Raw genomic sequence first — 21,058 nt, forward strand, 5'->3', positions numbered from 1 at the left:
TACAGGAGAAGCGGAAAGTAATTCATATGCTTGTATGTTCTTGCTGATTTTTTCTGGCAGATGTTTGTCTGTCTGACAGAAAAAATCAGCAAGAACATGAAAGCGTATGAATTACTCTAAGGGTCCCTGAAGGCTTCCCTTTCTGAGGAAGAAGTGATGGGGAAGCTGAGGAAAGCTCACAGGCCTGTGTGCACCCTAGGGATACACTGGTTTCCGCACAAGACAATGTGTTTGGCTTCCCGGTTGCTAGGTCTCTGCGCCTCCATCATCATGGGATGAGGACTGAGACAGGCTCCGGAGAGGACTGTCAGCGCAGGTGGCAGTATTTCTGCCTTTTATGTTTCAAACTGGGTCAACTGCCAAATTTAAGAAGCTGTGGTTCCAAACATCACATGGGGCAACCCAGTAGAAGGCAACCGGCAGATCAGTAGAGCCAGACACAGCACAGGTGCAGGCATCAGTGCGGATGTGGGGCCGGCCGTGCAGGCAGAGGGCACCTCGGGGCATAACCCTCAAGAGTGCACCAATGGTGGGTTCGACTATGGAAGACGTCCACCTTCTAAACATACTTTACAGTGAAACATAAGAGATGAAAGGACTAGAAGGAAAGTAAAAGAAGGGAAGGGGAGAAGAAGGGAGGCGAGGGGGAGGGAGGAAGATGAAGAACCCATCATAAGACCTGAAAACAAGACCCTACATGTGAAAGAGGGCCAAGCCCACTAAGTGAGAGGGTAGATGTTGGTGGTCACCCTCTGGCAATTAAGCGGAGGTTTAAAGGCCAAGAGCCATCTGCAAGGTGGACACATCCCTCCTCTTTTTTAAAAAAAATATATTTTATTGATTTTTTTACAGAGAGGAAGGGAGAGAGATAGAGAGTTAGAAACATCGATGATGAGAGAAACATCGATCAGCCGCCTCCTGCACATCTCCCATTGGGGATGTGCCCGAAACCCAGGTACATGCCCTTGACCGGAATCGAACCTGGGACCTTTCAGTCCACAGGCCGATGCTCTATCCACTGAGCCAAACCAGTTTCGGCCACATCCCTCCTCTTGACAGTGCCCTTGGCTCAAGGGTCTGAGATGGGGAGACACCTGGGCCTCTCCCTGCAGCTGAGCTCTCTGGGCAGCAATGCTGGGCTGATGCATGTGTGATGCCCCCTGGCGGCTGCAGGAGCTGGGGGGGCAGGGTGCTGGTTCCCCTGTAGGAAGACACTCCGCGGTGATCCCACGCCCTTTGGAGACGCAGAGACTGGAGCCAGCAGTGGAAAGCGCTCCCTCGCTTCAGCTGTCCATGTGCCAACAGCAGTTCAGCAGTCAGACTGCCCAGGGGGAAGGGGCTGGGAGGCCAGGGCTGTACGGTAAACATGGGCATGGGAAGAACTCCCTGCCTTGGGACAGGAGTAATATATCCACCAATTACTCAGGCGACCTTGGGCCAGTAAATTTTATTTAAAATCTGAGCATTGCCTACTGATAATACAAAATAATACAAAACAACAATTATAGCAAAAATACCACTATAAGCCACCATTCTTTTATTATAAAAAAAATTTTAACAGCAAAAGAACATCTTCCCAGGATATTGAACAACTTAATTGATTAAACTTAGCTCCAAGAAAAACTCACTCTTCTGTCATAATTTTTAGATGTTTCCCTGGGGTGAGAACTTTAAGCAGACCAATGAAAAGTAAGAGAACATTTGGGGAGCCTTTCTCCGCTCACTGCTGGCGGGGCTGTGTGTGTTTTCTACCGGCTCCCTCTGCACCTCCTCCCTGTGGCCCATTCCTGCCTGGGCTTCTTCAAAGGGCTGGACGGTCCGCGGTGAACAGTGACAGCAGTGAGTGTGCAGGCGTGGCCCTGCGTCCCGCCCTCCTGACACTGAGAGTGACCGCTAACACCGGAGCGTCACATTCCTGACCACACGTGGGGAGCAAACCCCGTGTTATTGCACCTTCTTCATAAAATTAGTGACGCAAAAACAGAACATTCCCATTTTATCCTGTCTCCCTCTTGGTCTCTGCAACTCCTTCCCTGTTGGCTAAACAAACCATTAAGAGACTACAGTGTTAGATTTTGAGAGAAAATTGCCAATTTCAAATATTTATGAACAAACTAGACTAAGTAAATTCACAGCCTTCGAGTAGACTTATATTTAAAAACAGGGGACCTGGTGGAGGCCCAGTGGAGAAACAGGAACCAAGCAGGGCAGACAGTCGGGAGGCTGACACGTGGTGACTCTCATTACCTCTTACAGGTAAGAAAACCAGCGCCTCAGGGGTTGTCAATGGTGCTTGCCTAACAAAGTGAAAGTTTAAGCTTTCTTGATAGCACCCCCAGAAGCGCACCTCAGAAGTAGGGCCCCTTCCCAGCCACCCCCAGCAAGATGAAGAGAAAACAACGCCAAGGGCACTTACCGGGTCACCGCCAGAGGCGAAGGAGATGGACTGCATGTGGTGATTCGCTATGATCTGTCAGGCCCAAGACAAGAAACGAGAGGTGTCGTTAGTGCTCTTCCCATGTCTTGGAAAGCCAACCGTTGACAGGCAGCACGAATCAACAAGGCTCCCCAAACTCGGTAACACTGGTCCCCAATGAAAACAACTACTAGAAAAGTAATAGCGCAGCATGTCCGCTGCTCACCAGCAGCTTTGCCAAAATGAGCTCTTGTAAGCTCCACGGTAGCCCAGCAATGTAGGAGCTATTGAAGCCCATTTCACAGATGGGAGCCTGCGGCCCAGAGGGGCCAAGTGGTTTCTCAAAGTGCCACAGCCAGTAATTGTCAGGCCGTGGCCGAACACAGAGGGTCTGAACGCCCACGCCTCTCTGAGAAGGAAACTGTCCCACCCACACCCCAAAGCATTCAGCTGCGCAGTGTCAGCGTCCAAGGACACGCGGGGTCCTCAGTACAGACTCGGAGCTGGAGTGGAGGGAGTGTGTCTGCCCCACTCAGCCCGGTCACACCATGTGCGCAGGCATTGCAGAGTCCTCATCCAAGATCAAAACTGGCGCCCTTTCAGGCGCTCTTGTAATTTATCCATTTAAGAGCCAGCAAAGACATTCCAAGTTCATCTTTAAATGGGAAATTTCCATTAGCATTATAGACTGCAGGGTACAGTGGAATTTAGCAGATGCTGAGTAAATTAGAAGCTGCACTAAATTTAAAAAGCTATATAAGTCTTCCACGCTACTTTTATCTTTTTAAAGACAATGTAATGACATTGAAGTAAATTTCTGGGAGTGGGAACAGTCCTCCCTCTCATCATAATCAGGTTTATTTTTGCTGGGCCCCCTCAGGCCCTGGCGGGTGGGCAGTCTGAGTTTACAGAGCTGTAATCCTACCGTCCTGGGATTTTTCCAACCATGCTCCTGTAAAACCGAAGCAAAACCATAAATGAAGTGTAAGATAAAATAATTTTAAATGCCTACTTCAGTTTTGAGGACATGCAATACTACTCAGGATCTAGAAAAACCGGAGCATATAGTGCGTACGTTTGAGGGAGAGTCAAAAGTTAACCACGGATTTTTGACTGCACAGGGGCGGCTCCCCTAACCCAGGCATTGTCCAAAGGTAAACTGTAAAGGAATAAAAACACGAGTCCAGCTCTGTGGCCTGTGCCCAAGCCCAGGGGATCAAACTACTAGTGGCTTTTGCAGCTCTCCGGAATCCTGCCTCGAGCCCAGGGGTGGAGGGCTCCGGGGAGCAATGAGGACACAGTAGCCCCCAAATGATGATAAAGCTACAACTTCTAAAATTACGTTTTGCTTATTTAACTTTTGCTTATTTAATTTTTACTAACTTAATCTTCTTAACAAAGCAGTGCTAAAACTGGGGTTTGGAAATCAAAGTGGACACTAAGATTGAGGGGGAAAATGGAAATCATATTTGGTCAGCACGATGCATAAGCATTACTGTGTGAGTGTATGCTATCCCGTTGGCTAAGAGGATTGAGGCGGAGAGCTAACTGAAAGCATGTATTGTTGCTCTAAGGCTGTTTCATCCTTTTCTTCTCCTTGAGAGCTCTGCAGAGGGGAGCGGGCACTGCCTCCTGCTCTCTCTGCACTGGGAGGGGGTGTCCTCTCAGCTTGCTCTCAGTTTGCTACAGCTGGGCCCTGAACTTGGCCAGAGGGAAAGCCAGAGGGATGCAAGCTTCGGCTCCCATCAGACCTTCCTCAGCTCATGCTCTTGATGTCCGTGCCGGCATCCCTCAGGACTCACTCCTACCCACCTAAACCAAAAGCAGGCCAATGAGAGCTGGCACACCCAACCAGCCCCTCTACCAGGATGGAGAGGGCCAACCATGGCGGCCTCATGCTTTCTGCTCTGAGTTTGCTTCTCTGTATTGTGAGGTGGGGAATTAAGTAAAAGGAGAATTAGGAGGTGAGATCCCGCAGAATTGAGGCCTAGGGTTCCTAGAAACGAAGGTGCAACAGCCACATAGGATAAGAGTGGATGTGGGCATCTGAGAGCAGAGCTGAGGGGACCAACCCTCATTAGCCACAATGGGTGCTCAGCCTGGAGGCAGCTCCAGAAAGAGTCTGAGCCTGTTCAAGCTACTTAATCCACTTAAATGAAGGCTCACCATCCCTCAGAAGTGCCTATGAGAAAAGAAAAGGCTCATCCAGCACTCCAGGAATAGAGTGAGAAGCGGCAGCCACTGTGTCAAAACAATGCCCAGACATTGCCTCTCGCTTCTAATCTGGATCTAGAATTTATTTCAACACCTCGGGTGGGGTATGTAGGGTGGAGGAAAATATGGAGCTGGAAATGCTGCTTGCTTACCTGGGGAATTTGAAAATTCATACGTAAGGATATGTGTGGTGACCTAAAGGTGCCCTGGGCATCCTGGGGCCACGCTGCCATGGTCCCCACAGTCTGGGGCGGCCCATCTTCTGCAGTGTGGAGACACCTGGGTTCCAGCTCACACTGACAGCACAGCGGGGCCCAGGCTGAGCACAGCAGGTGAGGGGACTCATGGTTCGCAGCATTTCCACCTGCTGGTATCCAGGGTGGCTACTCGTATACACATTTGAGCCATGATGTTAAACAGTTCCCTCTAATTTTTTCCTGCAAACATCCCTGGGGAAGAGGCATTTTTCCCTTGGCAAGCTCTAAATCAGGTCAAATACAGACAGCCTTGATGTTAGTATAGGTGGCTAGTCTTATATAATAAAAGCCTAATATGCTAAATGTCTGACCGTTCGACCGTTCAACCAGTCTCTATGGCGTGCACTGACCACCAGGGGGCAGGTGCTCTGACCGGTAGGTTAGCTTGCTGCTGGGGTCCGGCTGATGGGGACTTGGCCTGGAGCCCTCCCACAGTCCCTCCCCAACCCTGATCGTGCACCAGTGGGGTCCCTCGGCCTGGCCTGTGCTCTCTTGCAATCCGGGATGTTGGAGAACCGGTGTAGGCCTGATCTCCACAGGCCAGGCTGAGGGACCCCACCTGCCAGAGGGACCCCGCTCACTCTGCAGACGCCAGGGAGGGACTGTAGGAGGTTGGCTCCAGGGCATGTCTTGCCTGCCTCACCCAGTCTTGCCCTGCCAGCCACCTTCTAATTTCCTTTCAATGTGCACGATGTGCACAAAACCATGCACCGGGTCACTAGTTAGTATTAATAAAGGAAGGAAGCAAAGGAAATAAGGTATAAGCCTCATCAACAGGGAGCTGAGTCAGGCATTAAACCTCACTTACTAGGACAATGTAACGTTCCCAGTTCCCCAGGAGACTTAACCCCCTGAAGCAGGCTTCCCCACCCGCCAACAGACAGCTGTTATCCAGGATTAAAGAGAGAAAACAGTAAAGGAGAAAGCACTTTGCTCAGCGCATGCCCAGCAGAAGCCAAGAGGGCACAGGAGGAGGAGCGTGTACTGTGAGGCATGTGCAGAAGGAACTAAGATGGTGGCCATGAGGGATGGAGCCAGGCCTGGGAAAAGGATCGGATTGGATAAGGGAACAGAACCCAGAAGATCTAGGAAAGTGATTGGTTATGGGGAGGGCCCAGCGCAAGCCTGGGAAGGATTGGGCTATTGACTGGTTAGTTTAAAAGAGGACTGGCTCCTTCCCAAGCCCAGGTGATCTAATTGAGCTTAACCAAGGCCTCCTGCTCAGGAAGGTGCATTCATTTGCCTGTCCGTTTGCAAGCAGCAGCCATGCGGGCCCAGCAGCATCAGGGCTCCAGGGACGGCCTCAATTGCAAGCCTGTGGGCGCCAGCACAGAGCCAGCTGTGGTGCGACCGGCTGCGGTGCACCCGGGCGGGGAGACTTGGCCAGTTGAATGGGGACAGACTGAGTTGAGCTAAGCTTTGCATGGACGGAACCAATGTCGCAGAGTTTCTGGGCCCTGGCCTTGCTTCTGGGCTTGAGGCAGACAAGGCTGGACGTCTTCCATGGTGGGCCCAGTGGAGAGGGGCACCAGGAACCGGGGCAGTCTTATTCCTACCCCAGTACCTCCTCTTACCCCTGTACCTCATCCTCCCAATGCTTGATCGCTGAACCGTTTTTCTCGAGACACTGCAAGTACCCCATTTCCACCAGCAACATTGACACTAAGATCTTCAGGGAATGACCAAGCAGGTCGTATAATGATATCCTATAACCATTTTTCTAGCTGAAGGAACTAAGCAACTGAGGAACCTGAAAGAAACTCTGCAGAGAAACACAACCATCCTGAAGAGAATTCACCTCCATAAACATCCCTGCTGTGCTGCCTCCATCAGCAACACACTCCTTGCACACTTGGAAGACATGAATACACCATATCACATGAATCCTTAGACACTATCAAATGTGAGAGGCTCCAAAATGACTGGCTAAGAAAAAAAAAATAATGTCAAACCACAACATGCCATTCATTTCAGACTAGAGGCCCGGTGCACAAAATTCGTGCATGGGGTGGGGGGGTCCCTCAGACTGGCCTGCACCCTCTCCAATCCAGGACCCCTTGGGGGACATCCCTCTTGCAATCCAGGACTGCTGGCTCCTAACCACTCACCTGCCTGCCTGCCTGATCATCCCTAACCACCTCTGCCTGCCAGCCTGAGCGCCCCTAACCACCCTCCCCTGCCGGCCTGATTGCCCCTAACTGCCCTCCCCTTCTGGCCTGATCTCCCCTAACTGCTGCCCTGCCGGCCTGATCGCCCCTAACCACCTCTGCCTCGGCCCCTGCCACTATAGCTTTGTCTGGAAGGAGGACCAGACAACCAGAAGATGTCCAGTTGACCCCATCTAATTAGCATATGACCTTTTTATTAGTATAGATCAGTGGTCGGCAAACTGCGGCTCATGAGCCACATGTGGCTCTTTGGCCCCTTGAGTGTGGCTCTTCCACAAAATACCGACTTCTGCGCATGGGCCACGAAGTTTCAATAGCACTGTACCCGCACGTGGTATTTTGTGGAAGAGCCTCACTCAAGGGGCTAAAGAGCCGCATGTGGCTCACAAGCCGCAGTTTGCCGACCACTGGTATAGATAATAAAATGTGGGCTGTGGAACCAGTGGAATATGGTGTAAGAGAAAACAAAATGGGGCAAGGACATTAAGAGGAGACGTTTGCACATGCCCACACCTCCTTTCTACATTGTAAGTAAGTCAATGGCTTCGTGCACTATCCTCAAGCAGAGGTGATTTATGAAAGAATTAAAAAGCCAATGCCATCTATCACCCTGTTGGTGACCCTTCATGTAGCCAGCCAAAGTTTGAAGCCTGTGAAGGTTTTACACAATGTGCACCACACAGACCTGGTAAAGCTGGAAGTGGGGAGCCCCTGAAACACCCATTGTGTGGGGGGGCCCTGAGCAGGGCAGGGGCCTCAGCCCCCCTACAGACCTGTTTTGAGTCAGACGTCCGCAGGTTCAGGCTGGCGGTGGATATGGTGAGGGAGATGCTCATCCCCGCAAACTGGAGGTTGCTCTTGCCCAAGATGCTGGACAGCATTTTGCTTGGAGGCTGTGAAATCAAGCAGCATTAGTTTCGATTTGAGTGACTGGAGGCCTCACTGCTGGGGCCTCTCTGTTGTTCCTATTTGCCACACCCCAAACCTCCATCTCCCACCCTCATTAGGCACATGAAGAAAATTGTGCTTCGAATAAGCTGGTGGGGGGGTGGGGGGGGGCAGGGTCTGACACTTACACAAAGATTCTAGAATGCGCAGTGTGGGGATTATGAACATCTATGCACACACTGAGATGAGGGAAAGGCGGGGTCAGGGGCCCGGGCAGCTCATGTTGGGATGCGTCTGAGAGAATGACTTAGAAGCCTGGGGAAAGGGCCACAGGCCGGGGCCTGCAGCTTTGCACTCAGAAACCAGCTTCAGCCCACTGGGAGCCATGTTAGGCCAGAATAAGTGGGTCCACTCGGGGGTCATGAGCAATCCCATTGAGCCGTGAGAGCGCTCATTGCTGGAGGACTGGAGCATGAATGCTCTGGCCGGCACATCCTCTGGTCCAGTCAGAATACACGGGTCTGGGGCACCGAGGAGTGACAGACTCCGTTGGCTCTAACAGGTGTACCCATCAGACCATAATTGCTCTTGGCACAGGGACCGCGGCTGCATGCTTCAGCCAGGCACCTCTCCCTGGGTCCCTGCATGGGCACTACCAACACTTGTCCATTGCTAACCCCCCAACCTTCCTCTTCAGATTAGAGCTCACCCCCTTTGATATCCCAACCAACCCTAGTTCTTAACCAGGCTGGCCCCACATGTGAATCCCCTGCCTGAGCTAGTGAAAGGCAGAGCTGCTGGGCCCTGATTCAGTGCCTGGCGTGGAGCCTAGAAGTCGGTTTTGTTTCCATCACCTGCACCCAGAGAACCAGGAGGGACCCCAAGACTTGCCGCTCAGGCACCAGCTGGCTCTGTTCTCAGACACCCTCCTAGTTCCCATATTAAAGATTCTGGGGGCATCTTGCTTCCCATGTCCCCTGTGGGATGACCAGAACACAGTCCAGCACATCTGAGCCTTCACCCAAAGTTCTGTCTCTGACACTCAGTTGCCCTTTTGGTCACCAATGTCCCCAAGCTACAAAGACACAAACAGCTCACAGCCCAAGTAGCAGCAGAGCAAGCACCAGCCTGCCCCACCCCCCCACCACCACCACCTCAGGACAGACTCAGAGATACACAGAGAGGCGCCCCCACATTCAGGCCAGGTGCAGACAGGTCCAGCTGGCGGGTATTTACTTCTGTGTTTACCGGGCACTTAAGTTCAGAGTTTTTCTGAGCTTTCTCTTAATCCAGTTGTTTTTTTCTTTTGGCCCAAACACCTCAAGATGAAAAGGTCGAGTACAGGGTTGAACACACAGCCCCTAGAGCCAAGTAGTCGGGCTGGAGCTTGGCTCCACCACCTGCTGGCCTCATGGGCTCTCCTCTTGGTGCCTCAGTTTTTATCTCTGTATAATGGGGACACGCAGCGGTGTTCTAGAGCCGCTCATGCTAGCTAATGAGAGACAATGATCAAATGTTTGGGAATATCATGAGCTGGCCATTAAAAACAGCTGCTATTAAAAATTAATTATGTAAACTTGCAATTAAATACATTACATTTAAAAAACAATAAATACTCAAAACTCATCACTTCCTACTTTTTGCTGCATCAGCTGTTACCCCTGCAGTTCAAGTTGTCTGCGTCCGGTGTGCCTGTGTGAACTGCGTGGAGACACTGTCTGCACCCCTCTTCCCAGCTCCCTTTTAGGGTGTCGTGTTAGAGCTTGAAAATGGCCACAAAAACTGGCAACACCACCAACTTGGTGCTTCTCGGTCCCCCAGGCCTGAGAGACGTTGTTAAACTTGCACCAGCCCAGCCTGAGGGGTCTGCCACGAGAGCTGTGCCCATGGAGTGAATGGGTGGCCCGAAGCTTGGGAGAAGGCGGGCTGTTCTACGCGCTGTTGCCATCCCTGTCTGTACACTGAGGCACAGCGAGAACCAGGGTGTGGCGTCTGGGTGGCAGCAACAGCTAACTGATCTCGTCAACCACGTGGCAGAGAGGGGGCCTAAGCTCTTTCCGTTTTTAAAGTGACAAGAGCCCTTTCAACAGGGGTGCCTTTTGGTTCTCCCTGGGCAAAAAAACAAACAAACAAAAGCAGTGCCGAGCACCAGGCCCTGGGAAGAGAGGCCTGAGCCATGTGTGTGAGGGAGCTGCCGAGGGGACAGAGGAGGGAGAGGCAGGCAGACGCAGCACTGAGAGGACAGTACCTTTCTCTTCCTGAAGGCTCCCTTGGTGCCCGGGACGGCTTCACACACGCGGCTGATGGCTTCCCTGCGAGGACAGGGAGAGAGCGTTCACATGGCGGCCAGGCCCGCCCAGCCAGCCCTGCAGGTGCCCACAGAGGACAGCCCTGCCAGCTCAGGCTCCCGTGCTGTCGCGGGGCTTGCCTCCTAATGTGTGCGATGGACATGTCAATGCACTCGTTGCTTTAGTTTCTGTTTGCTTTTGTTTGGTTCATATTCCATGTTAGAGACGCGGTTCCCTGAAATGGACTCTTCCGGAGGTTGTGCTCATGGGGATGGCCCAGGGCCCACTGCTACCAAGCGCTGCCACTGAGCAAGGGCCTCCTAATGAGTCAGAAGGGATTCAAGGACACTCGGTTCTCGGAGTGTCCCTCCCCATGACAAGAGAGAGACCCACAGATGTCCTGAATCAATCGCAGCAGCAGCAGCAGCAGCAGCAGCAGCAACAGCAGCAGTGTAGGGTGGGGGAGAGAGGTAAGAGGCTAATCAGTTAACAGCCTCGGGCCAACCCCAGCTAAAGCGGCTCACATTCCTGAATGTGCTGAAACTTTGGGTCAACCTTGGTGACTATTTCGGCTCTTATCTAGCGAGAACGGCGATGACCAGACTCCACCGCACCCGCCCACACCAATCCAGAGGACTCTGCGCCCCACTTCCTTTCTCCCACCCCCTTTATCTGTAGCCAAAGTAAGTTCTTTCCAAATAAGTGACATCTTCCTGTCCACACTCACTGTATCTGAGGCCCATGAATCCCAGGACACACACGCTCATCTTCCCGGCCACCCGCCGCTGGTGGCTCAGGCTGCTTGCTCCAGGACCTGGTCCTTTTTCTGGCTGGAATACAGCTCAGCAAACCCTTTATTTCAGAAAAACTTTATCCCCCAAGGTTTTTATTTAGCAACAGCTCTGTAGTTAGTAAATATATAATCTGAAGGGGTTTGACGGAGAGGAACTCCAGGGGTATACAAATGAGCCAGAGATGAGGTTCCGTGCAGGTCAGTGCCATGGAGCAGGCATTTAGGAAGCAGCTCCTATGTGCCAGGCACTGTCCTGAAGGAGTCAGTGAGTGTCCTAGGTCCTGGGGGAAGGGGCCTGACAGGAGGACAGGCTGCAGGGGGTCTGACCCCAGGGCCGCATGAGGCAGAAGTAGAGGGGAAAGTGCACAAGTGAGCCCAGAAGGAGGCAGCTACAGTCCACATGCTGGAGGCGGGGCCTCAGGCCAGGAGGATGTGGCTGTGTAGCCTCAGAGATAATGATGGGAGATCTGCTGACGTCAGGAGCCAGAGAGAGGCCGGTGAGCCTCCCAGCTCCCACGTGAGGAAGGACAAATTAGTCAGAGAACCCTGGACAAGGTACACGACGGGATCGGAGACGCGCTGAATGGTGGAGAAGACAGTGGGTCCTCAGAAACATCCACAAGCTTCTCAGCTGAGCACGTCTTGGAACTATTTTCTCTCATCTGGAAACAGAATTGCCATCACAATGCATTGCTTTTAAGAGAAACACAGCCTTGTCAAATTAGGTAAGAGACCACGAAGATAAGGTTCACATTTGCCATTGAATTTACTGTAGAGAGCGGAGAAAGAAGTGCTATTCTAAAAGGTCAGAGACCATGGAAACTGTAGACAATGAATCACCATGACTCACAAAAAGTGCATTTAAAAGAAATAAATGACTTGGATGTTTACATGTGGTCATTTATTTTATAATAATATTCTTGCTGTGGTTCCATCAAAATGACCATCCTAAGTGCTTTCTAAAAGCACATTCCTATGGAAGGCCAAGCAGTCTCTCTTAAACAACTACATGGACCCCAGCATCTACATTGCACCTGTTTCATTTTCTTAAAAGCTGGATGCGTCCCTGCACTGTACTTGGTACATTAAGTGATATATGTAGCTAAACAAGGCAGCTGATTCTCTGCTGGCCCCAGCCGCTGGAAACGCATTTTATGGAGGAAAGTCTTCCATAGTCATTTCTTAAATTCCCCCAGCAGGCATCAGATTTCCTTTTCCACCCACAGACCTGGAGGTAAGAGGGGGAAGCCAGTTGGATGACAGCTAACCTGTGCTGTAGGTCTACTCTAGAGAGGCCACGCCGAGCTTGCGCTGCTCATGTGTCTGCGAGAGGGAGGTGGAACAGTGAGCATTAAGAACAGGGTTGTGGGGAGGACACTGCAAACAATGAGCAACAAGCCTCCCACAGAGGCAGGCAAGCACTTCAGGGCAGAGTTAGAGACTCAATCTTTTGTCTTTAAAATGTGCAGCATGAGAAATTCCGGAAAGTTCTCAGAGCTCATGGACTCAGGAAAGTCCTAGGATCCCCTTGAGAGGCAGCCTTCAGAAGCCCCAAAGAGGTTTGCAAATCAAGCTGCTTTTCAGAAAAATGTCCTCCTTTTCCATTGGCATAAATTTGTTACTAATGTTCACATGATAGTATGTGTGTGTGATTCTCATTTTAATCAGGCTGATGGTAACTATTTCTATTTGAAATAGAAATGTAACATGACTATTCTAATTGCAATACTTAGCCCAGCTGGTGTGGCTCAGTGGTTGAGCATTGACCAATGAACCAGGAGGTCACAATTTGATTCCCGGTCAGGGCACATGCCTCCTGAGGAAGGTCAATAGAGATAGGTTTCTCTCTCTTTCTCTCTCTCCCTTCCTCTCTGAAATCAATAAAAATATTTTTCAAAAGTAATTGCAATAGTTACATGAATGAAATTAGTAACTTAACTCCAAGGTCTAATTTTAAATGTCACAATTCTCATCGACCCTCCTTACTGTTTAGTACTCTGCGTTTTGGTGAGCATTCTATTTCAATTTGTTCATTTAGCAATAACTATTTAGCTTTGTGTCCTTCCATTTAATCCCAATGTGAGTCTCAGGTAGCAATTTTGCCCTGTTTTTAATAATAGAGATTGCTTCTTAGCATTCTGTTCAGTGCATTCCCATTTCGGTAAGCCAACCCATGAGCTCAGAGCAAGGTAATAGGAAAATGAAACATCTGGCACCTTCACGGCTATCTGAAAGTAATCCTAAATGCTGAGCCCACTTTCTCATGACATCAACATCTTCCTCTGTTCAGCTAAAATTCTCACCATTACAGCCAGTACCGTTCACTTTTCATAACTTTTTCATTGGAATGTAGGATTTTTGAACTGGAACCTTTCAAGTCGTAGCATCATCTTTCTCCCTAATCATCCATCTCACGCCTACCAACCTGATCTACACACACACACACACACACACACACACACACACACACTTTACAGACTCAAGCTATTAAAAAAGAACATTTGGGTGATTTCTGCACTCATGGGATTAGAGTGAGTAGGGGAGGGGCAACAAACAAACACATATAACAGCAAACTGCGATCAACTTTATGAACAAACAAAGAGGAGAGATACACGTAGTGAGGAGGATCGGAACAGTCACCCTCAAATAGGCCTCTTTGGCATAGAGATTATTTTAAGCTGAAGGCAACTGAGAAGAAGCAGACTCCAGAAAAGCCCTCTGTCCTCCTCTATTTGCCTAAAAGCAGGACATACATTTGTAAAGGCGGGTCCCTCCCCTCACTCCCAGGAAGAACAGAAGTTAATCACTGGAGGCAACTCCAGCCCTGACCAGCCCTGACCAGCCCTGACCAGCCCTGACCAGCCCTGAGACCAGCCCTGAGACCAGCAGAGGGATCTGCCTGAGGAACCTACTAGCCCTCAGCTTCCAGTAGTTCCTGCATGGCACGAGCTTACCCTCCCACAGCTGCTGCCCCAGGCTCCCAAACTCCCTTCCTCCGTCCTGTCTCTTCTGTACGGATTGACTGCTCTTTGGTTAAGATGGTTTCGAAGCCTAGGTTCTAAACACTTTTGTAGCTGCTCATCACCGAGTTTCCCTGCCTGCATGGGCACGGCATGCATTATGCATTAATCCATCGTTTGTCTTTCTCTTGCTCATCTGTCTTTTGTCTGATTTGCAGAGCCTAAGCCAGAAAACCTAGGAGGGCAAAGCAAAAATGTCTCTCCCCGCCCCCCCGCCCCCCCCCCTCCCGCCCACACACACACACACACACACACAGTAATAAATGTGGTGACGCCTGTCAGGGGGGGGAAGAGTTGCCCAGGGAGGGACATTTGAGTGGCTGGGCAGCTATCCCAGGGAAACAAGTGGGTTCCCATTGTGCCTTATATGCAAATAAATTATACATAGATCACAATTTATTTGTAATGAAACTGCAAAAGTACTAAATGAAAACTAGAAGGACATTTTTTAAATCTTTGAGTGAAAAAAGCCTACACTAAAATTCCTATTTCTCAGCCAAGTATTAGGACTCTGCACTGGTGAGGAGGTAATTCGGCGCAGTCTCCATGGGGGCAGATTGGTCAAATCCAAGCAAAATGAAAAACGCACAGCCCTGGGGCCCAGCAGCTCTGCCTCCTGCACACCCTCTAAGTGCAGCCGCAGATGAGCCTGCGACGTGTGCGCACCTCCACTGACGCAGCAAGTGTCCAGCTGACCTGACGGGGAGCGACCAGTGTCTATCATTTCACAGGCCATTCCTAGACATGGCGGCACCGCCACAAAATGGACCGCCAGCTCCGTGATGTTGATGATGCCCTCCGCCCTCTGCACTCCCCTCCACACCAGCTCTAATTCCCACTAGCTGCCCCTGCAAACTCACCAACAGCCTCCATGGCACCAAATAAATGGGCCATCTCTGTCCCCCGTCCCCGCTCCCCTCATGGCTTCCTGGCCCCAGGCGCCTCTGCCGTCCTCTGCCCTCCGGCCACCCTCAACCAGTGCCTGGCCTTCTCTGTGGCTCAGCCTCTAAACTGTGGAGAGTCCCAGCTGATCCAGTCCATTCACTTTCAGACCAGGAAACGTCCTCAGCCACTGACAACCTTCTTCATTTTCCTGTGTTCAGCGTAGATGCCCTGTCCCCTCTTCAGAGCAGCTGGGCGGGAACCTGCAGGGCCCAAGAAGGGAGGGCCTCCCACCCTCTGGCCGCAGCTGCTGACACTTTGCCGGGGGTGGGGGTGGGGTGCCCTGGGAGAAGTCAGGGCACAGGCAGGACACCGCCAGCCTGGGGCTGGCCCTCTGGCCGGGGCTGAGGTTGGCAGCGACTTCTCTCACAGGCATTCTCCTTGCTTCTTTGAAGACCCCGCCCCCTGCAGATTCGGGGGGCCTATGCCACACATCTTCTCCCTCGCAGTGCCCACCTTTGGGGGAGCCCCAGCCTGTAGCTGCTGACACAGCCCCAATCTCCAGCAGAAAGCCCTCCTGGGGCCCAATGGGCTCCTGGCCACACAGGCTGCCCCTGCCCCTAGCATCTTTGCCTGGCTGTGGGCAGGAGGCAATTTCTCCACAAACACACCCACTTCTGCTTCAGACTTCACTTCAATGCCGGTGTGAGTGCACCGGTCCGCTGGGCCCCCGGCGCTGGGCGACACGCCAAAGTGTGGGTGAGCTCCTGAACACCCCACTCTGTCTGAGTTGGGGGTAGGGATCACAGGCACAGGACTCTCACCTAAGAAATCCCCTCCACCACCCCCAGCCTCGTCCTGCTACACCTTCCCTGCTGGACAATAGCAGCAACATAGATGCCCATGGCCCTCGCGCCCCCCAGCCTGGGGCGCCCGGAGCGCTCAGGCCCCATGGGACCTCCGTCCCATTTCACTCTGCGGTGACCTCCATCCCTCCCAGCCGGAGGGAGATGTCTGACCTCCAAATGCCCACTTGTCTTTATCCCCCAGAATACCAGGATTTTACAGACAATGCCCACACCCCACTGACACCCCGACTTCATTGTCAGTGTCACAGCCACGGTCACACACATCCTCAGTGTCTCAGTCACCCAGGGCATCATCACACGCAGCCTCAGTGTCACAGTCACCGTCACACGCAGCCTCAGTGTCACAGTCACCGTCACACACTGCCTCAGTGTCACAGTCACCGTCACACGCAGCCTCAGTGTCACAGTCACCGTCACACGCAGCCTCAGTGTCACAGTCACCGTCACACGCAGCCTCAGTGTCACATCCACCATCACACACAGTCTCAGTGTCACAGTCACCCAGGCAGTCTCAGTGTCACAGTCACCCAGCCCACCACCACACGCAGTCTCAGTGTCACAGTCACCCAGTCCACTGTCACACGCAGTTTCAGTGTCCGCAAGATGCCCCCATACACACGGACGTAGTCGGTGTCAATGAACACTGGTTGATTATTATATAGGATCATATAAGTTCATTTAAAAAAAAAAACAGTAAGAAACTGGAAAAGAGATTCCCTATGCATGCTGAACCCAGCCTGTGGGATAGCAAGCACACCTGTGTTATGGCATCTCTGTGAGAAACTGAAATGAGATCCTCTATGACTCCACAGAGCTCCCAGCATTCACAGTGCTTGGCATGGGAAACACAAAATCACCACCCAAGCTTTCATCCTCAGTATTCCAAGCAACAAGCACACACCTGCCCTCAGAACTGAAAAAGGGCTCTTAATTAATGGAGGCATATGAACTGGCTAGATCATATACAATTACATCCATATGGATGTGAGAGACTTCTCTACGTTTACATGTGGGCTCATATAAACAGAGAGAGAGTCAGAGGCAGGGGGAGAAAGAGAATGCTAAGTCTTGGGAGCTAATTCTGGCTCCAGACACGATGCATGTTCACATTGACCGTCATCTCATTCGTTTACAGACATATGGTCCCAAGAAACATATGGTCTCTAGAAAATTATAGGAAAATAAGCAGATTCATGTGTGAACATAAGCCGTTGAAAAGCCCACTTTTGGATTTGTATTAACAGCTTTTTTGTATTCTTATGTGCAAGAGACTGTGCTAAGAGGCTGCCAGGATGACCCTGGCCCCTCACAGCCATCGGGTTCCTGCAACGCACCCCCAGCCATCCACACGGACACATGGTCCCAGACATGCTCGCTGCTAGCACAAACCTCAGCAAGTCAGAGGTGAAGCCAGAGTTAAAACTAGCGGTCCTGTTTCCAATCAAGGAGGATTGGAGGGAGGCGAGCACAGGGAAGGGCTGTCAGTCAGCCCAGCAGACGCCGAGGAAGAAGAGCGCCCACAGCAGGAGTTGCTCTGCGCTCAGCCTGACTTAGTGCAAAACTCAGGCCCTGAGGAAACTGCATGGAGCCCAGGCTCTGGGGGCCCCTCAGGAGCTCCCCCTTCAGGGCTGCTGGCGGCGCTCTGGGGGTCACCAGGAGGCGCCCGGGAGCCCAGCGGTCAGAGGAGGGGCAGCAGAGCCAGGGGTCCACTTGACTGGTCCAGAAATGTCCTCCCTGTCACCATGTCATTGACAGTAAAACACTGCAGATTATTATATAAACTAACCCTATAAGACAAGCAACGTCGAATACAGGACCCCAAAGTGAACACGCCTAGAAATAAATGCTCGTGGACACAAGGGGTTGTTTCTTCAAAAATGTGTTTACTATCCGGCAAAGAGCCGCAACACCATCTGTCGGAAGGGCAGCGTCAGGCTGCTGGAACAAACAGAAGTCGCCCCGCGAGGAGGGAGCAGAGCAGGCAGCATTCCTGAGGCTGGGCCGTGGCAGGCGCAGCTGGATAGTCCAACGTGGACAGCAGCCTGAGGGCGGGCAGAGGTGGAGGTGGAGGCGGAGGCGCAGGTCCTGCATGAAGTGCCTTCTGCGCAAACATCTGCAAGGCAAGAGAGAAAGGGTGACTCCTGCTGGTTGCCATGCTGCTTCCGAGCCTCCTGGGGGCTGTGGGCGGTGCTTACTGAGCCAAGACAGAGTGTTCCCCACCTCTTCTCCCCCCCCCCCACCCCCCCCCCCCCGCCTCCAGACTCCCCCCCAGTTACTGAGCTGCTCTGTCTGCAGCACTTGCGGGAGGCCCTTCCCAGCCCTCACGCCCGACCCACTGCCCCTGCGTGTGGGTTTCTGTGGGATGTGAAAGCAGAGTCGCTCCGACTGAGTTTGGGAGGAGAAAGGGCAAGAGGGAAGCATTAGAAGTCACTGATGCACCTGCGAAGAGCGCTCTCAGGTGGGTGCTGTGAGGAAAGGTAGCCCTGGAGTTAAGGGCAGCGCCAGAAGGGCCTGGGGAGGTCCTGAGAACAGACTCTGCACGTAGGAGGGGATCTGCCCCTCTCTCTCTCTTTCTCTCTCTCTTTCTCTCTCTCTCTCTCTCTCTCTCTCACACACACACACACACACACACACACACACACACACACACACGGTGAGGCACAGCCACCCCCACTGTGAGTCTTCTCCACCCGGGACCCTCCTCTTCCGGCGCCAGCATCCCATCCTGAGTTGTAGGTGCCATTCCTTCCCGTTTGGGAAAAATAAACTAAGATCAAAGAAATTAAATTCAGAGAAGGTTCTGAACTCTTCCCAGAATCACACCACATTAGTGGAGTCAAATTAGAATTAGACTCCCAGGCCCAAAGCCATCCAGGCACATGGTGACAAGGGGGCCGGCTCTGCCATCGCCCCCGTGAGCAAGGAGACAGTCACCCCAGAAGGAGGGGCCAGCTGCGGGGTGAGATCTTGCCCCATCACCAAAGCCCATACGATCAGGGGCAGCACATCCTGAGGGCCGGCCGCCCGGTGCTGCTGGGTGACGCTGGGCACAGTCCCAGAGCTGCCGTCACCTCTCACGAGAATGATCAATGCCCCTGCCTGCCTTCAAAATCTGCCCAGCCCATCATCGGGCCCACACACAGTCCTATAAACACGCTGACGGCTGGGCGCCCAGCGCTGGTGAGAGGGTCAGGCCTGGCCCATGAGACCAGGCGTCACTCAGATGTTGTGAGGCAGGTGAGCACTTATGGTGTCCCTGTCCATTCGCCCTCCTCAGGAGGCGCAGGGACACCCATCCGGTTGCCAAGACCACAAAGCCAGTGGGGTCAGCCTGGGCCAGCCCTGCCCTTTCTGGGGGCTGAGCGTGTGCCCAGCAGCCCTAACCCTGTGGGCAGGGGGACAGACAAGGAGAAGAGCCAGCTCCACCAGTGGCTCAGTGCCATGCCGCCAGTGAGCACCAGAAGGGAGGCCAGCTGAGTGATGGGAGGTTCACGCTGCACGTTGCGTGACATGGCAGAGGCCTCAGCTAGAGGCGGGACAGTAAGAAGCTAAAGAAATCCCTGGGCGAGTGGAATGAGGGAAACTGAGACAAAATAATTAAACAAGGCCAGATGATTTGAGTAATTTATAGTCAGCTAAGGAATCACAAGGTTTTATCTTCCCTAACCAAGGACACCAAGGAGCAAATGGTTTACACACTCCAAACTGTTCCAGGACAGGCCGAGGCAGACCTGCTCGGGTCAGACTCCATCCAGTAACAAGAGGAAGGCAGGATCTCGGGCCTTCAAGGTGCAGGGTCGGACTCCACTCAGGCTCCCTCCTGAGTGGACCAGCAGGTACCTGGGGGAAAGGGGCAGCTACTGAGGACAGAAGGGTGACTCAGAGCAGGACCCATAACAGGGAACCAAAGAAACAAGCAAGAGGAACCCCACATGGGTGGGGCCCTGGACGCTGGGAGAGATTACGTTGTTGAAGTGACATAAGGAAAAAAAGACTGGGAACTAACATGAGGGTTTGGTGATGGAGAGAGTAACAAGGATCTTTCCCCTCTGACAGCAGCGAGCACGTAGAATGAAGATGGTGGGTTAAGGTGGGAGCCCCATGTGCATCACGGCCAAAACGGGGCAACACCTGGATGCAGCGTGACGAGTGGCAGGGCCTGCGTGAAGACAGGCTAACATGACATGGAAGGACATGAGCAAGAGCTGAATGCACGGAAACTCTGCCATGTGCCGCATATAAAGACCTAACACTGTTAAACGTCAGTTCTCCCAAAAGCATTAAATTAATTTGATAACTGTAATCCTAAGGAGACCTTTTTGCACTGAGCACTATGTTATTAGAAAACAAAGAAAGTTCAAACCTTGTGAAGAAATTTTTTTAAACAAGAAAAAGCACCTGATTGCAACACGGCCCGGACCAGAAGCCGCAGCTAACGCCACAGGAGCAGACCCGCCCGGGCTGTGCAGGCCACGAGGGCCACGCGCACGGGGACCTCACAGTGGGTGAGGTGGCTCTCTTGTTACATGTGAAAAGAACCCAAAAGTCAGAAGTAAAGTAAATAAAAATATTAGAAAATCATTAGTTTAATCTCAGAGTGAGGGAGAAATTTAAGACGAGTCATAAAGGAACCACTGACAGATGTACTCTAATAAAAAATTTCAATTGTAAAATATTTTAGCACATATCAAATATGCAAAAACTCCCTCAGATTGATGAGAAAATAAGGAAAGCCCAATAGAAAAATGGGCAGGTGATGCAAACAGGTAATTCATTAAAAGGAATGACATCAGCCACAAAACTATGTTACCAGGTGCCACCTTTCTGGTGCACAAAATCCTCGGAGGAAAACCACAGCAACATTGTTCTGACTATAAAATTAGCTAAAATGAACGACATTAGGCCCAGTGCGGCAAGGCTGTAAGGAAGGCAGCATCGCCAGTCACTCGAACAGGGCAAGCGTGGGAGGCCGCCCACAGCAGCCCGCTGGGCAGAGCCGCCAAGGCTCCCAGGCACATTCATGCTGTGTGAGTCCTTCCCACCGAGGGCTTGAGAGCCACCTGTGCGCATCCCGCAACGGGGGCTGCACATGGCCTTCGTCCTCCCATCGCTCCACACGGGAGCACAGAGGCCGTGCGTCCCCGCAGCACAGCTCAGCCCAGCAAAACAAAACAAAAATGGGGACAGTTGGCTAAATTTTCATATAGCCATATGGCTTGCAGCTATAAAAATTAAAAAGCTAGACCCCAATCTACTAATCTG

At 52.0% G+C, this 21,058-nt stretch overlaps 1 protein-coding gene across 1 annotated transcript in view; it reads right to left on the minus strand.

The window, feature by feature from the left end:
- The window catches only part of SHC3 (SHC adaptor protein 3), a 148,555-nt gene that overhangs the window by 57,092 nt on the left and 70,405 nt on the right, over positions 1-21,058 (minus strand). Inside the window, exons 3-5 of the mRNA XM_070400816.1 lie at positions 10,192-10,255; positions 7,829-7,948; positions 2,417-2,470 (exon numbers count right to left, since the gene is read on the minus strand). Coding sequence (XP_070256917.1) covers positions 2,417-2,470; positions 7,829-7,948; positions 10,192-10,255 — 238 coding nt within the window. The remainder of the gene's footprint in view (positions 1-2,416; positions 2,471-7,828; positions 7,949-10,191; positions 10,256-21,058) is intronic.

This window comes from Myotis yumanensis, unplaced genomic scaffold, assembly GCF_028538775.1.
Source record: "Myotis yumanensis isolate MYYU_CA2020_CCGP unplaced genomic scaffold, mMyoYum1.0.hap1 SCAF_21, whole genome shotgun sequence".
In the NCBI taxonomy this organism is placed as follows: Eukaryota; Metazoa; Chordata; class Mammalia; order Chiroptera; family Vespertilionidae; genus Myotis; species Myotis yumanensis.